General features: G+C 42.6%; 1 protein-coding gene and 1 pseudogene across 1 annotated transcript in view; one reads left to right on the top strand and one right to left on the bottom strand.

The window, feature by feature from the left end:
• The first annotated feature begins 2,986 nt into the window (after positions 1-2,986).
• On the top strand, positions 2,987-6,978 carry LOC123487502 (annotated as a pseudogene).
• Positions 6,979-10,315: 3,337 nt separating this feature from the next.
• The window catches only part of LOC121547198 (sodium/hydrogen exchanger 9B2), a 29,477-nt gene continuing 21,117 nt past the window's right edge, over positions 10,316-18,675 (bottom strand). The window contains 7 exon segments of the mRNA XM_041858342.2: positions 10,316-11,713; positions 12,428-12,611; positions 13,070-13,206; positions 13,373-13,481; positions 15,561-15,710; positions 15,934-16,040; positions 16,583-16,758. Of these exon segments, the coding sequence (XP_041714276.2) occupies positions 11,655-11,713; positions 12,428-12,611; positions 13,070-13,206; positions 13,373-13,481; positions 15,561-15,710; positions 15,934-16,040; positions 16,583-16,758 (922 nt within the window). The 3' untranslated portion in view covers positions 10,316-11,654.

Raw genomic sequence — 18,675 nt, 5'->3', positions numbered from 1 at the left:
ATTGAAATGAATTCATTAGGCACTAATCTATGGATTTCACATAATATAATAATAATAATATAATATATTCCATTAAGCAGGCGCTTTATCCAAAGCGAATTACAGTCATGAGTGCATACATTTTAACCCTCCCCCGTTGTCCTAGGGTCAAAATGACCCACTGTAGTTGAACCAACTTTATTAAGATTTTTATATTTTTGGGATCATTTGTGAGAAGGAGGCAGTGAGACTTTAAAGAAAGTATCACTGCCTCCTTCTCACAAATGATCCAAAAAAATATAAAAAATTAAATAAAGTTGTTCAACTGAGTGGCTGGTCATTTTGACCCTAGGACAACGGGAGGTTAAGTATGGGTGGTCCCGGGAATCAAACCCACTATCCTGGTATAGCAAGCATCATGTTCTCACCAACTGAGCTGCAGAGGACCACATGACTGGGAATACAGAGATGCATCTGTTGGTCACAGATACCTTTAAAAAGGTAGGGGCGTGGATCAGAAAACCAGTCAGTATCTGGTGTGACCCCCATTTGCCTCATGCAGCGCAAAACATCTCCTTCGCATCCAGTTGCTGGATATTGGCTGGAACTGGAACACGCTGTCGTACACGTCGATCCAGAGCATCCCAAACATGCTCAATGGTGACATGTCTGGTGAGTATACAGGCCATGGAAGAACTGGGAAATGTTTCCGCTTCCAGGAATTGTGTACAGATCCTTGTGACATGGAGCCATGCATTATTATGCTGAAACCTGAGATTATGTAGGCCGCGGATGAATGGCACGACAATGGGCCTTAGAATCTCGTCAAGGTATCTCCGTGCACTCAAATTACCATCAATAAAATGCAATTGTGTTCGTTGTCCATAGCTTATGCCTGCCCATACCATAACCCCACTGCCACCATGGGGCACTCTGTTCATAACGTTGACATCAGCAAGCCGCTTGCCCGGTACAGTTGAAACTGGGATTCATGCGTGAAGAGCACACTTCTCCAGCGTGCCAGTGGCCATCAAAGGTGAGCATTTGCCCACTGAAGTCAGTTACGACGCCAAACTGCAGTCAGGTCATGACCCTGGTGAAGACGATGAGCATGCAGATGAGCTTCCCTGAGACGGTTTCTAGCAGTTTGTGCAGAAATTATTCGGTTGTGCAAACCCACAGTTTCATGAGCTGTCCGGGTGGCTGGTGTCAGGATCCCGCAGGTGTAGAAGCCGGATGTGAAGGTCCTGGGCTGGCGTGGTTACACGTGGTCTACGGTTGTGAGGCTGTTTGGACGTACTGCCAAATTCTCTAAAACGATGTTGTCTTATGGTAGTGAAATGAACATTCAATTCTTTGGCAACAGCTCTGGTGGACATTCCTGCAGTCAGCATGCCAATTGCACGCTCCCTCAAAATTTGAGACATCTGTGACATTGTGTTGTGTGACAAAACTGCACTTTTACAGTGGCCTTTATTGTCCCTAGGTCACAAGGTGCACCTGTGCAATGATCATGCTCTTCAATCAGCTTATTGATATGCCACACTTGTCAGGAGGATGGATTATCTTGGCAAAGGAAAAATGCTCACTAACAGGGATGTATACACATTTGAGAAATAAGCTTTTTTGTGCGTATGGAAAGTTTCTGATAACTTTTATTTCACCTCATGAAACATGGGGACCAACTCTTTACATGTTGCGTTTATATTTTTGTTTAGTATAGTTGGATTCATAAGGAAATAAATTCAACTGGAAATGGAAAGTACAATGTTATAACCTCTGAGTGGCGCAGTGGTCGTAGCCGGCCGTGACCGGGGGAGACCCATGGGGCGGCGCACAATTGGCCCAGCGTCGGGTAGGGGAGGGAATGGCTGGCAGGGATGTAGCTCAGTTGGTAGAGCATGGTGTTTGCAACGCCAGGGTTGTGGGTTTGATTCCACGGGGGACCGGTATGAAAAAAAATAATAATGTATGCATTCACTAACTGTAAGTCGCTCTGGATAAGAGCGTCTGCTAAATGACTAAAATGTAATTCAGGGTGTTATTATGCCAAAGGTAAGCCTATCTTTATGCCCAGTGATTTTTGCATATTTATAAAAGAGGATACAGGGGTCTGTCTTAATCAATTGCTTTTCCTCTGTGGATTTCCTCTGTGGATCTGTGGATTGTCTTAACCAATTGCTTATCTTCTGTGCATTTTAATGGTCCTTCCATTCATCAGGAGTGAGGTGAAATAACTTGACAGGCATAAGCAAATTCCCTGAACGCATCATCATCCACGTTGACTTCACCTCTCCTGTGTTTTCAGATTAGTGCAGATTGCAGACAAGCCATTCTGTACTATGGAGAGAGAAAAACCCATCTTTTAAACTTAAATAATTTCAGATTATTAACTATGTCTGAGACATAATTTGAGATTATGAACGATGCCTGAGACATAGATATATGATTTATGTAGCCCCTAAACTTTTAAGTGGATCCCATTTGTAGCCAACTACCCACATCACACACTCACACAGATAGAGAGAGAGAGAGAGAGAGAGAGAGAGAGAGAGAGAGAGAGAGAGAGAGAGAGAGAGAGAGAGAGAGAGAGAGACTGGATGACTATGCAAATAGATACATCCCAGCCTATTGGATTTCCTCTTGAAGTTCTACTCAAACTTTTAAGTATTATTATATGGGTGAAATTATGAGTAAACAAACATTTACACGTTTGCTTAGGAAGGATGAATGAATGAATGAAGCCAATGCACAAATAAATAAATAACAAATAGAATACAATACAATAGCATACAATAGAATGGAATACAATGTATTTTTCCCCAGAAAACATCGGTAGGCTACTTTGTCATACAAACATCACATAGGCCTATGTATCAAACAAGGTTCATGAAATTAGCTAGTTTCTCTTTATCCGAACCATTATAAACTGTCCAATCAGATTACACCAACTCTGCCAACGTTCATTGGCTACATGTTTTAGCGTCATCTTCCGCAATTGCGTCTATTCACCAACACATCTACGCGTCTTCTCTATTTATTTCTATTGCACGGACAATTTGTACGCACCGGTCAAGACTTGAGCTTCAAATATAGCGTAATGACGCAAACGGACCTCAGGAAATATCCAGCTCAAACTAAAACCTGCCTATAGTTTCATTCAAGATGGTTTTAGAAACTATTTCAAGGATCATAAAAATCCAGCTTCCAGCCTACCTCAAAAGCTCCCCCTTCCGGAGACGATCGGAGGATTTGCAAGGTTAACAGGTAAATGGTTACAATGTTGCAATGGTGAAAACAGGAAAGACAGAATAGCTAATCCCCATGCATGCACGCCTACAATACTAGCCACAGTAGTTTGCCAGTTTTAATGCGGTTTTTCCAAGTTTCTTATAGATTGTTTTCTGTGTGGCTGTTAAAGTGCTCATCCACTTCATATTGAATAAAGTTCCTTACTTGGGTCAGGTCAAGATGATTGAACATTGTAGGGTAGCTTAACAGTGCACTACTTTGAGAAGTGTTCTTGTATTGTTACAATGTATCAGACTCGGAGAGTGGAAACATTGTATCAAGTGTACTGTACCGTAGGTGTAGCCAAACAAGTGTTTCGTTTGTATGTCACCTTGTCTCTCTTGCCTCTCTTGGCTATTGAAGGGAACTAAACCATGTTATTCCATGCATGTGAAACATTAGGCTACAACAAAATCCAGGTTGAGGCTGCTTATACTTTGATATACAGGCTACAGTGATGCGTGTTTTACATACTCCTGTGTGCATAAGCAACAAACTCCAAGTTCAATTGATGGAGCTCATTGCTTGACATGAACAAAGTATATGCTATTAGCAGTGATGATTCTTGCTCTCATTGCAGGCCAGCACATTGAGACCAGTCAGTCTATAAAGCAAAAATAAAACCAACTATAGGCCTATTGGCGCTCTAAATGTTTATAAGGCAATAATAACACTTGATGAGAAGCTGCTTCAAGTAAACTGTTACCAACCAGTCACATGTAGGCTAATAAGACTCACTGGATGGCTTTATAAAAGTTCCTTATGAAACTGCTGCTGATATAATTTGGTGTCATTAAACAGTGCATCATCAAACCTTTCCTTTGCCTTAGCCTCAAAACACTAAATACACTCTCATAGTATTCCCATAAAGCAGTGTAAATCTAGGACTGCATGCTTACTCAATGGAGAACAGATTCCTCTCAAACTACACCTGAACGAGGCTCACACACTAGCCTTTCTGAGTAGTTGTGAGAGGAAAAGGGTCTGACGACAGTAGCTGTCATTGCACAACATTGGAAAAGTTATGCCTTGAATTTAAGTACTATGACAAACCCAATGTAAATATTGGCTTTACATTAGCTTTGACAACTTGAAGAAACGCTTACGCTTGACCTTTGGGATGAACGCTGAATGCATGACTATGGAAAGTGTCAGATTTGGGACCTAAAAATAGCCCTAAACTAGTGGCTGGGGTTCTGAGTTGGGTCTTCATAGCAGATATTCTTGAGTGTGGAGATGACATGCCCTTTGCTAAGGAAAGCAGCAGACCTGGGTTCAAGTACCTGGGTTGAGTGTTTTTCCTATTCTGTCTGGATTGCCAGATGGGATGGGTTTTTAGTTTTGGGACTATTCTATTTGTCCATTAAGCCAGGCAAGCTCAATCAAGCACAGAGTACAATATTTGAAATGAATTCAAATAGGATTTGAACCCAGGTCTGGAAAGCGGTGGTGGAAAATTATGGTTTCTCCCATTGCCCTGAGGTGCTCCATACTGAGGATCATTGACATTGTAAACATTGATTTAATAAGTCTTCGGTAGCAAATCTATAGGAGATGCATGAACATGAAGCGACTGGAATAATTGGCATGGCACTGGAAGCTCAATTATTGTTAATTTCATTGCCGTTCGGTGTAGCTTTGAAGTTATAACTTGCCTGCAGTCAGTAGCATAAGTACTGAGGTTTTTCCACCCCTATATTACATGTCTTTTTAATTTTTTCACTGTCAGGAAAATATGGGAGTCAAGTGAAATGTCCCTGCAGGAATCTAAAGACACTATGGCTGCGTTTAGACAGTCAAAAGACCAATTAGTGGAAAAAATATCAGAATTGGATGCCTGTGTAAACGATGCCTCCACACAGGGAAAGACATTCTAGCAGCTTCAAATATGTGCGCGTCATTAAATTGTTTTGCTCTTTTGTCCGGATTTGATGGTGTTTTTACATTTGCCTTTTGAAGTCGAGATAAATCGTATAATGAGATTAACATTCTCCCATTAGGCACCCTTCTTTTTAATCAAAAGGCTTTTAATTTAATTGCCATGAGATTCAAAACACAGCCCTCAGCTGTCATAGTCAATGGTATAATCCATGGTCATTGGGGTGCACAGTGATCAGGTTTCCAGACAGTTGTATTCTGCTAAATGGAGACAGCCTATAGAGCCCCACAGTGGAGGTGTCATAATACCATCAAACCTAGCGGTCAAACAGGGAAATGGTTCCAATCGTTTTTCCACCATTCATTTTTCCCATAGGGAATTTTAGAACACTTAAAATAAGGGCTGTGTTTCGTGTGGGCTTACCCTGGCACGACGTTTTGATAACCATGTAAACCTCTCTCGGACAAGGTGACTTTCATCAATATATTCCGCTGTATTTACTCTGATTCGAAAATGCTAATTAGCATCAAAGTAGACATCATGCAAGACTACAAATCCCTGCAAGCTTCTGCACCTCATTTCTAGCCTACACCGTTGCTAACAGGTATTGTGTCAATTTAAAAATTGCACAAGACAGTTCACAGAATTGTCAATTGAATGAAATGTAGCTAACATTAGATAGTTAATCCAGGGGCATGTAGCATCGGACACTGATACAGAACACCCCAGGTGGAATGTTATGGGAACCGCAGGGGTGGAACAATTGAGGAGATCCAACATCACTGTGTGTGTGTGTGTATCTGCGCCTGTGTGTGTTTTACCTGTGCCTGCCTGTGTGTGTGTGTGCCTGATTTGTTTGTGTGTTTTCTTCCCAGTCTCTGAGTGGCTCCGGTTGCTGCCTCTCCTGGGAATCTTGGCCCTGCTGGGCTACCTCACCATCCGGCCCTTCCTGCCCAAGAAGAAGAAGCAGAAGGACAGCCTGATCAACCTGAAGATCCAGAAGGAGAACCCCAAAGTGGTCAACGAGATCGACATTGAGGACTTGAAGAGCACAAACGTCTGCTACTGCCGCTGCTGGCGCTCCAAAACGGTAAATTGGACTAGAGGGAGAGTTGGATGGTTATTGCTAACACTACACCTTCCTAGTAATTTCAGGGCCCATATTCACAAAGTCTCTCAGTAGGAGTGCTTAGGATCAATATTGCCTGATAGATCATAATGAATAAGATTATATGGACAGGGGGAACCTAATCTTAGATCTCATTCCTACTCTGAGACACTTGTTGAATACAGGCCCTGATCAGCCTTTATGCGTCGGGGCCAAGGGAATGGGATAGTGGTTGGCTTGAGATTGGTTTTAGATCATGTTAGATGCAAAGACATAGCTATAGCAAGTGGTCTTCTAACCTTTGTGAAAATGTTATGCAGATGTCAGCAGTTTCTTTGTCCATTCTCACAGTCTTTTGAGGCCAAGGGGAAGCATATGACTGTTAATAAACTGTCAACTATGCGGGGGGCTCAAGCTATCCTATCTATAAGCAATGCCTCGTACTGTACGTATCAGCTAATATTAAGTTGTTTCCTGTTGCAGTTCCCTGTTTGTGACAAATCACACATAAAGCACAACGAAGTTGACTGGAGACAACGTGGGGCCTCTCATACTCAAGAAGAAGATACTATAATCCATCTTTAACGCTGTGAGGGAGCCGACATCTTTACTCCCTTCTCTAACGGTCTTTAGTTCTTTTTAAAAATGTGTTTTTGTCTGTATTTTAGGGCATGGCCTTTTGTACTCTGCCAAATTGTCTTACTTTTGTTTTGGTAAAAAAAAAGATATGGCGCATACTTTGCTTTTGGTAGTGATATGCTGCAGAAATGTTGGTGCGAGTTAACTCCTCAAAGATTTTACCATCAACACATCTTATTTATTTCAACTTGCCAATAATGGGCAATAACTGAGATAGTTTGAAAGGCTATACCACGGAGTAGTGTAAAACCTATCACCACTCCCTCTTATTGTCTCCTTCAGAAAACTTTTGTATAGTGGCCATTTTCCAGTCTGGCTATCTCTCTCACTTATAGGTCTCGTTAGAAAACAGTTAACCTAGGGCTCCTTGGTAGCGACGCCTTCGGTTCCAAACTATTGGGACCACATTGAGGGGAATTTAGACTTGAATCACGATTGCAACTAGGGTAGCAACTTGCTATTTAGGGTAGTAGTATATTTTGTTAGGTTGAAAGAAAACAACTTTACTTAGCATTTTCAGTCTCCGAACTGCTGTAAGCTTGAAGTCTTTCACTTGCATACAAACACACTTACAGGATTTGTTTTCTCTGCCATTTCTCTTTGTTCATAACCTTATAAAACATGCCTTAATTCTGTGTTCATACTATATTGTGTGTCCTTGTATTGAAAACTGAAGATCTTAAGACATTTCAGAACATCTTAATTACACAAAACTGCTCCCCTCAAGAAACAATGAACCCATGTTTTTCTACACCAAAATATTTAAGCAATTCATTTTTTTTGCCTTTATAGTATCAAACATGTCAGTTGTCGGATTGACTTGCATTCAGACTGAATGTGTTGCAAGTACTTCTTCAACATGAGATTTGGAGAAGGAATCTGATCCTTTGGTTACTGATCCTTATGTTAAATACCAATTACAGTACATAGATCTGTATTTTCATAATGTTTTACTGGGATTTAGGCCGTGGGACTTTTGTAAAATAAAAAAGTTCACCTGAGTTTACTTTGTTTCACAAAATGATTTTTGTCAAATGGCAAGAAGACAGACAGGCCTTGAAGTTTTGGGAACTGATTGGACAACTGATTTACAATCATTTGACACATTATATATATTTTACATTTTCAATGAGTTTGTCTGCACAAAAATGTTCACAACTATTGTGTGGTGTTTTCACATTCAACATATAACCTAAGGACGTCAGCAGCACCAGTTACTATTTGCATCTGCTTTCCATTCCAAAACATTGACACTAGGACCCGACCTGTGCTTTCTGAAGGTGATAGGAAAATCTCACCCCTTATAATAAGATATTATCACCACATTAAAGATAAGAACTTTGCTTACCTCTAACACAAAACTAAAACATGACTACTACAATACATGTAGTAACTACATCTACGCTGAGTGTTCAAAACATGAAGGACACCTGCTCTTTCCATGACAGACTGACCAGGTGAATCCAGGTGAAAGCTATGATCCTTTATTGATGTCACTTGTTGAATCCACTTCAATCAATCAGTGTACTGTAGATAAAGGGGAGGTGGCAGATTAAAGGGGTTTTTAAGCCTTGAGACATGTGCATTCAGACCCCTTGACTTTTTCCACATTTTGTTACGTTACAGCCTTATTCTAAAATTGGTTAGATAATTATTTTCCCTCATCAATCTACACACAATACCCCATAATGACAAAGCAAAAACCGTTTTTTTAATTTTTCCCCAGTATTATTCCAAATAAAAAACGGAACTATCACATTTACATAAGTATTCAGACCCTTTACTCAGTACTTTGTTGAAGCACCTTTGGCAGCGATTACAGCCTCGAGTCTTCTTGGGTATGACGCTACAAGCTTAGCAAACCTGTATTTGAGGAGTTTCTCCCATTCTTCTCTGCAGATCCTCTCAAGCCTTGTCAGGTTGGATGAGGAGCGTGTCGCTGCACAGCTATTTTCAGGTCCCTCCAGAGATGTTCGATAGGGTTCAAGTCCAGGCTCTGGCTGGGCCACTAAATGTCATTCAAAGACTTGTCCCGAAGTCACTCCTGCGTTGTTTTGCCTGTGTGCTTAGGGTAGTTGTCCTGTTGGAAGGTGAACCTTCGCCCCAGTCTGAGGTCCTGAGCACTCTGGAGCAGGTTTTCATCAAGGATCTCGCTGTACTTTGCTCCGTTCATCTTTCCCTCGATCCTGACTAGTCTCCCAGTCCCTGCCGCTGAAAAACATCCCCGCAGCATGATGCTGCCACCACCATGCTTCACCGTAGGGATGGTGCCAGGTTTCCTCCAGATGTGACGCTTGGCATTCAGGCCAAAGACTTCAATCTTGGTTTCATCAGACCAGAGAATCTTGTTTCTCATGGTCTGAGAGTTCTTTAGGTGTCTTTTGGCAAACTCCGAGCGGGCTGTCATATGCCTTTTACTAAGGAGTGGCTTCTGTCTGGCCAATCTACCATAAAGGTCTGATTGATGGAGTGCTGCAGAGATTGTTGTCGTTCTGGAAGGTTCTCCCATCTACACAGAGGAACTCTGCAGCTCTGTCAGAGTGACCACCGGGTTCTTGGTCACCTCCCTGACCAAGGCCCTTCTCCTCCAATTGTTCAGTTTGGCCGGGCGGCCAGCTCTAGGAAGTCTTGGTGGTTCCAAACTTCTTCCATTTAAGTATGATGGAGGCCACTGTGTTCTTGGGGATTTTCAATGCTGCAAACATTTTTTGGTACCCTTCCCCAGATCTGTGCCTCGACACAATCCTGTCTCAGAGCTCTACGGACTATTCCTTCGACCTCATGGCTTGGTTTTTGCTCTGACATGCACTGTCAACTGTGGGACCTTTATAGACAGGTGTGTGCCTTTCCAAATCATGTCCAATCAATTGAATTTACCACAGGTGGACTCCAATCAAGTTGTAGAAACATCTCAAGGATGATCAATGGAAACAGGATGCACCTGAGCTCAATTTTGAGTCTAATAACAATGGGTCTGAATATTTATGTAAATACATTTTTAATACATTTGCAAACATTTCTAAAAACCTGTTTTCGCTTTTGTCATTACAGGCTACTGTGTGTAGATTGATGAGGAACATTTTTTATTTAATCAGTTTTAGAATAAGGCTGTAACATAACAAAATGTGGAAAAGTCAAGGGGTCTGAATACTTTCCCGAATGGACTGTATGTGCCATTCAGAGGGTGAATGGGCAAGACAAAATATTTAAGTGCCTTTGAAAAGGGTATGGCACTGGTTTGTGTCAAGAACTGCAATGCTGATAGATTTTTCATGCAGAACAGTTTCCCTGTGTGTATCAAGAATGATCCACCACCCAAAGGACATCCAGCCAACCTGACACAACTGTAGGAAGCATTGGAGTCAACATGGGCCATCATCCCTGTGGGCACGCTTTCGACACCTTTTAGAGTCCATGCACAGACAAATTGAGGCTGTTCTGAGGGCAAAAGTAAGGGATGCAACTCAATATTAGGAAGGTGTCCTTAATGTTTTCTTACACTGAGTGTCAAAAGACTACCACCTTTGTTAAAGGGCCAGTGCAGACGTTTTTATCTCAATATCAAATCATTTCCGGGTATAATATTCTGGTTGAGCTATACAGCACTCTTACATGGTATGATATACCACAAATTACTACTGAAAAACCCAAGGGACTCTTTCAAGAGTCCATACAAACGTAACAAAGAAATCTCTAAATCAACTGCACAATAAATAATGAATAATATTAAGAATAATAAAAACATGATAAAATGAATAGAACAAAAACTGTTTTGGCAGTCTTTTCTTAAACATTGATTTTACAGTATATTGCTCGGAATGTGACTCGATTATCTGAGCCACACCGATTCTGCCTGAAAGACCCGTCTTAAATAGATCTTAGCTAGGGGCCCATATTATTCATGTTTTTTGTGACATAATTTGGTCACATTTAGTGCACACTGCACAACATTATCTGAATATTGCTTAAAATGGAAACGTACAATAAATAAAATCATCTTGCCTTTGTCCTGAGTCTAGCTAGCACGCTAGCAACAACCGTCCATCGCTAAAAATAATATTTTCTCTGTATCAAACTGCATAACAAACTAGTACAACACTTCTCATAAATACATTACATGCACACAGAATACAACATCAGCAGCTGGTAAATAATTGATGCGTAAGGCCTAAGGACAAAAAATAAATGTTGTGAGGGCGTACATACAGTGAATGACAGTATGATAATGAACACACAACATGCCTGATGGTCAATGTCACAATTCTAGTGGCTCTGCTCATAGAACCACTTTTAATGATAGGGTATCATTTTAGTAGTAGCATTACTGAATTTTCAGTCGTTGTATCGTAACATTACAGTATAGTGTAGAATGCTTGGATATAGTGGCTTGTTGGTTGAGTGGCAGGTGTAGCTCGAGTCTGGAAACTACCCTTGGGGGAGATATAAATAAACGCTGCAGGATGTCAAACACACCAAGGACAGATACACGGATAGACAGATGAGAGAGGTGGCAAAGCCCCTCTGAAAACCCCCCTGTCTGAAAGGCAATATCCTGGGTGTCACCTGAGTCTAAAATAGGAACCCTATTCTCTATACAGTACCACACTTTAAAGGGAATATGGTGCAATTTTTACACTAGAATAGGATGCCATTTTAGATGCACCCTTGAAGTGCCCCCATTTCCCTATGATCCATCCATGTAATTTTCTCCTTGGTGAAGTGTACTTCCTGGTTCCCGCCACTGAGGTTGGTTTGTTATCAGAGGGTACTCTCGTAGGTGATTGGGGTGTCAGTTATAGTTCCGCTTTGCTCCCGCTCTGCATATCCAAGGAAAAAGGGTAGAAAATCATTATTAAAAAATGGCTTTTATCGTGTGTGTGTGTGCTTGCGTGTGTGCGAGAGCGAGAGAAACTGAAGTGCCTTCATGTGAGTATAAACAAAATAAGACTAGAGGCCAAATGGTTCATATGGAAAATGTCTCAGCGAGTGTAGAGTCTGAGACACAGTGATTGGCAGGTAACACATTTTACCAGGACACACAGTGTAGTCAAATAAAAAATCTCCCTCCAAACCTGAAGAGCAAAACAAGCCACCATTGTGTGGTGACAGGGCTGAGACGAAGCATAATGCAGGAAACAAAAACTACCTGAAGCCACGATACAATTCATTCTCCCATCCACAGCTTCTCTTTATTAGCCTGAGATCCTGGCTGATGCGCTCTGTTTCACCATTGTCAACCATGTTGAAACAAAGCATATCTGTTTGGATTCCAGGCTTTTTCTAATAAAGATAATCTCTGTCATAAAGGGACACTGCTTTTCATAAACACGCTTCCTTCCCAATGCTGTGTGGACAAAGCTATGACAAGCTGTCACTCAAGCAAGTTTAGTAGTAGGTGTGGGGTTTTGTGTGTTTGTTTCTATATTAAAACACTCAGATGGTGAGGCAGTCCTTCCTGTTGCTGTGTGTGTGCTTCTGTCTTTGCATTTATGCAGACAGTGTGTTTGCACATTCTGTGTGTGTGTACTCACCCCAGGCAGGGTTCTTTGGTTTCTGCAGCAGGCGAGGTCCTGTGAGTCCTATGACAAGGGCCCCTATGGGGGCGGTGAGCAGGATGGAGAGCACGGCCACTGTCAGCACGTCCATGCCGTACTTCTCCAGCTCCTTATCCTCCTTGGTGCGGGCCATGTCCAGCGCTGTGGAGCCGATGGCCGCCTGGGGAGAGAAGATCGACACTTTGGCCTCATGTTACCCACAACATTGTGAGAGCTGGAACACTCAGTCATAAACTTAAAATGACACCAACATTGGTAATAATACGACAGATTTTCCCTAACCCCTTCCCCGGCTCACGCAGAGCAGCACCAGACTCTGCAAAAACATTATTTTTACTCACAATACTAATATTGTTATGAGTTTAAGTAAACAGAAAACAAACGTGTTGCATGTGGCGCAATCACTAGTCACAATATTCAAATGATATGGTTATTTTGCTTGTTGAGAAGCCTTTTTGTGTGAGGCAAATTTCACCCTTAGATAGTCTTTTGTATGCTTATTGGATAGCGAGAGATGGAGAGGAGAGAGAATGCTGAAAGAGCAGTAAGCTGGATTCGAGCCCAGAGGCAGTGGCTTAGACCGCTAGACCACCTTAGTTTCTGTTTACCATTAAGTACCTGTACGGTGGCTTTGGGTAGCCAGGCCAGAGCAATAAAGAGCTTCTCTTTGAAGTTGAAGCCGGCACACAGCACACAGACGAAGGTGAAGAGAACACGCACCAGCAGACCAATGGCCAGACAGCCTATGCCCAGGCCTGGTAGGACAGAGAAGTTAAGGGGGGGTAGAATGACAGAAACACTTTATTCAAGTTACATTTGGAAAACGCCCTAATAGATGATCTCCAAAGAGCGAGGTATAAATGTATATTATGTGGTGTGTGTTCTTACTGACTGTGTGTTTATGCATGTGTGTGTTCTCACCGACGGTGTTTTTGTCCAGCTCTGAGATTTGGATCTCGGCCCCGATCAGGCCGAACAGCAGTGGCTGGAACACCTCCCAGGCAATACCCACTATGTCCTCCACAGGGACCTGCACACACACCCGCCGAGTCAGACAGACACGTACACACACGCATAAAGTATTCAGACCCCTTCCCTCTAAAATTGATTTAAAAAAATAAAAAAATAATCAATCTACACACAATACCCCATAATGACAAAGCAAAAACTGATTCTTTAGACATTTTTGTACATTTATTAAAAATAAAAATACATTATTTACATTAGTATTCAGACCCATTGTTATGAGACTCTAAATTGAGCTCAGGTGCATCCTGTTTCCATTGATCATCCTTGAGAGTCCACCTGTGGTCAATTCAATTGATTGGACATGATTTGGAAAGGCACACACCTGTCTATATAAGGTCCCACAGTTGACAGTGCATGTCAGAGCAGAAACCAAGCCATGAGGCCGAAGGAATTGTCCATAAAGCTCAAAGACAGGATTGTGTCAAGGCACAGATCTGGGGAAGGGTTCCAAAAAATATCTGCAGCATTGAAGGTCCCCAAGAACACAGTGCCCTCCATCATTGTTAAATGGAAGAAGTTTGGAACCACCAAGACTCTTCCTAGAGCTGGTCGCCCGGCCAAACTGAGCAATCGGGGGAAGTCAGGGAAGTGACCAAGAACCCGATGGTCACTGACAGAGCTCCAGAGTTCCTCTGTAGAGATGGGAGAACCTTCCAGAAGGACAACCATCTCTGCAGCACTCCACAAATCAGGCCTTTATGGTAGAGTGGCCAGACGGAAGCCACTCCTCAGTAAAAGGCACATGACAGCCCGCTTGGAGTTTGCCAAAAGGCACCCAAAGGACTCTCAGACAATAAGAAACAACATTCTCTGGTCTAATGAAAACAAGATTGAACTCTTTGGCCGGAATGCCAAGCGTCACGTCTGGAGGAAACCTGGCACCATCCCTACGGTGAAGCATGGTGGTGGGGGCATCATGCTGTGGGGATGTTTTTCAGCGGCAGGGACTGGGAGACTAGTCAGGATCGAGGGAAAGATGAACAGAGCAAAGTACAGAGAGATCCTTGATGAAAACCTGCTCCAGAGCGCTCAGGACCTCAGACTGGGGCAAAGGTTCACCTTCCAACAGGACAATGCACACAGCCAAGACAACGCAGGAGTGGCTTCGGGACAAGTCTCTGAATGTCCTTGAGTGTCTCAGCCAGAGCCCAGACTTGAACCTGATCGAACATCTCTGGAGAGACCTGAAAAAAGCTGTGCAGCAACGCTCCCCATCCAACCTGACAGAGCTTGAGAGGATCTGTAGAGAAGAATGGGAGAAACTCCCCAAATACAGGTGTGCCAAGCTTGTAGGGTCATACCCAAGAAGACTCGCAGCTGTAATTGCTGCCAAAGGTGCTTCAACAAAGTACTGAGTAAAGGGACTGAATACTTATTTAAATGTGATATCAGTAAATTTTTTATACATTTGCAAAAATGTCAAAAAACATGTTTTTGCTTTGTCATTATGGGGTATTGTGTGTAGATTGATGAGGGAAAAAAATATATTTAATCCGTTTTAGAATAAGGCTGTAACGTAACAAAATGTGGAAAAAGTCAAGGGGTCTGAATACTTTCCGAATGCACTGTGCACGCACACACACGGACACCCAAGTGTTACGGTTTCTCAAATTACTGACATTTTCAACATGTTTTCAAAAACAAATTGTGAAAGTAGAGCAAATGGAGGGGTTCGAGAGGTGCTATTAAAACAAGTGAAAACAAAAACATTAAAAACCACCTACCAGACACAAACCAGACTACAGAGAGAGTTCAGCAAACACCAAGACTTCACAACTGTTTCTCTACTGGAGAATCTGCCTCCCATAGAGACAATACCAGATGGGACTCTGTGACTGTATATTTGGGATTGGGCCTCTGTATACTGACTGGAAGGGTCCCACTGTGTCCCAAAACAACAGTTTGTGTTGCACTGGAACGTTCAAGCTGTCCAGCTGCTATCCAATGCTTTAGGGGGGCATTTGGGGGTTGGGTGAGAGAGTAAATGTCTAGCTAGAAGATGCAGTGTACGGGGGGTTGAGTGAGGGGTTGGCACGGGATGGGGTCGTTGTGTGTGTGTGTGTGTGTGTGGTTGACTGACCTTTGACCTTCTCCAGCCCAGGCCGGCCAGGAAGGCGAGGACCAGGGTGCAGAGGCCCCCCGAGCCGGGGAAACCGGCCACGTTGCTGCCGAACACGGCAAACACCGACAGGCCCAGCAGCAGGAATGAGCGCTTCATCACAACGTTGTCCTACAGGAGAGAGAGCGAGAGAGTGAAAGAAGAAGGAAGGAAGGATGCATTACTAAAGTTTTCCAAACAAGGACTATGTCCCTGGAGTAACATTATTGAAAAAGGGAAAGGCTACTGAGAAAACTGAGCTTCGTTATAGGTCAACTCTACAGGCCAGTTTCCTAGAGCTGTATTAAGCCTACTCCTAGACTAAAAGCTAAGTGCTTTTAATAGAGATTCGTACCTGGTCTTTGCTGGGAAAGTAGCGCAGCAGGAATCCCAGCAGTACCCCAGCTACCATTCCCCCTCCCACCTCCAGTATACCCCTCAGCAAGTTGTACCACATGGAGCCTGCAGAGGGAGACACAGCACAACAAAACATATACAGTTATATCAAAAGATGATGGCTGCGTCCCAAATGGCACCCTGTTCCTTATATAGTGCACTACTTTTGACCAGAGTCCTATGTGGGCCCTGGTTAAAAGTAGTTCACTATATATAGAATGGGATGCCATTTAGGTTGCATTATGCAGTAGGAAGTCAATAATAAAACGCATGCAATACAGATGAAGACACTGTAATAGCAGAACCCATGCAGTTAGCTCATACTAAATGGTCCTGTGTGACTCAGTTGGTAGAGCATGGCGCTTGCAACAACAGAGTTCGTAGGTTCGATTCCCGAAGTGTGAGGGCGCCATCTATTGGATCCAGGACGGATTGCAGGAAGATTTCTATGAATGTTTTGACAAAAACAGATCAAAAAGGTATATTCTTTTTCTAGTGGTCTCCTCTCATCATTGGCTCAGAGCAGAGGCACAGATCAACAACCTTTCTCCTGATTGGGTCAGAGCAGAAGTACAGATCAACATGCTCCCTCCTGAGTGGATCCCTACCGGTGGCGAAGGCCATGCCCATGCAGGTGGTGAAGCCGGTGATGGCCAGGATGTCATCGAAGCTGCCGGCGGCCATGAGGAGGGTAGGGATACCCTGCTCCAAGCCGTAGCCATCCTTCTGCAGCAGCAGCATGGAGGGAACCACCACAGCCGGGGACACGGCTCCCAGCACAAACCTACAAGAGATGGGAGAGCCAAAGTGAGAGTTAATCATCATAATATCATATTCATCATGTTTGGGTTGCCAGAATGGGTGAGTTTGGGTTGCCAGGCTTAAGAGCGACCTCCGAAGTAACAACCTGTAATACAGTGCATTCGGAAAGTATTCAGACCCCTTGACTTTTTCCACATTTTGTTACGTTACAGACTTATTTTAAAATTGATTACATTTTTTCCCTCATCAATCTACACACAATACCCCATAATGACAAAGCAAAAACAGAAATATCACATTCACATACAGTACCAGTCAAAAGTTTGGACACACCTACTCATTGAAGGGTTTTTCTTTATTTGTAATATTTTCTACATTGTAGAATAATAGTAAAGACATCAAAACTATGAAATAACACATATGGAATCATGTAGTAACCATAAAAGTGTTAAACAAATCAAAATATATTTAAGATTTTTCAAAGTAGGCACCCTTTGCCTTGATGACAGCTTTGCACACGCTTGGCATTCTCTCAACCAGCTTCACCTGGAATGTTCCCACATATGCTGAGCACTTGTTGGCTGCTTTTCCTTCACTCTACGGTCCAACTCATCCCAAACCATCTCAATTGGGTTGAGGTCGGGTGATTGTGGAGGCCAGATCATCTGATGCAATACTCCATCACTCTCCTTCTTGGTCAAATAGCCCTTACACAGCCTGGAGGTGTGCTTCGTCATTGTCCTGTTGAAAAACAAATGATAGTCCCACTAAGCGCTAACCAGATGGGATGGCGTATCGCTGCAGAATGCTGTAGTAGCCATGCTGGTTAAGTGTGCCTTGAATTCTAAATTAATCACAGACAGTGTCACCAGCAAAGCACCCCCACACCATCACACCTCCATGCTTCACGGTGGGAACTACACATGCAGAGATCATCCGTTCACATACTCTGAGTCTCACAAAGACACGGCGGTTGGAACTAAAAATCTCAATTTTGGACTCATCAAACCAAAGGACAGATTTCCACCGGTCTAATGTCCATTGCTCGTGTTTCTTGGCCCAAGCAAGTCTCTTCTTCTTATTGGTGTCCTTTAGTAGTGGTTTCTTTGCAGCAATTCTACCATGAAGGCCTGATTCACGCAGTCTCCTCTGATCAGTTGATGTTGAGATGTGTCTGTTACTTGAACTCTGTGAAGCATTTATTTGGGTTGCAATTTCTGAGGCTGGTAACTCTAATGAACTTATCCTCTGCAGCAGAGGTAACTCTGGGTCTTCCTTTCCTGTGGCAGTCCTCATGAGAGCAGGTTTCATCATAGCGCTTGATGTTTTTTGCGACTGCACTTGAAGAAACTTTCATAGTTCTTGACATTTTCCGGATTGACTGACCTTCATGTCTTAAAGTAATGATGTACTGTCATTTCTCTTTGCTTATTTGAGCTGTTCTTGCCATAATATGGACTTGGTCTTTTACCAAATAGGGCTATCTTCAATATACCACCCCTACCTTGTCACAACACAACTGATTGGCTCAAACGCATTAAGAAGGAAAGAAATTCCACAAATTAACTTTTAACAAGGCACACCTGTTAACTGAAATGCATTCCATGTGCGTACCTCATGAAGCTGGTTGAGAAAATGCCAAGAGTGAGCAAAGCTGTCATCAAGGCAAAGGGTGGCTACTTTGAAGAATCTCAAATATATTTTGATTTGTTTAACACTTGTTTGGTTACTACATCATTCCATATGTGTTATTTCATAGTTTTGATGTCTTCACTATTATTCTACAAAATAGTACAAATAAAGAAAAACTCTGGAATGAGTAGGTGTGTTCAAACTTTTGACTGGTACTGTAAGTATTCAGACCCTTTACTCTGTACTTTGTTGAAGCACCTTTGGCAGCGATTACAACCTCAAATCTTCTTGGGTATGACACTACAAG

This window comes from Coregonus clupeaformis, unplaced genomic scaffold (assembly GCF_020615455.1).
Source record: "Coregonus clupeaformis isolate EN_2021a unplaced genomic scaffold, ASM2061545v1 scaf1745, whole genome shotgun sequence".
NCBI classification, from domain to species: domain Eukaryota; kingdom Metazoa; phylum Chordata; class Actinopteri; order Salmoniformes; family Salmonidae; genus Coregonus; species Coregonus clupeaformis.
Note: the sequence above shows the minus strand (reverse complement) of the source record. Positions and strands in the feature narration are given on the sequence as shown.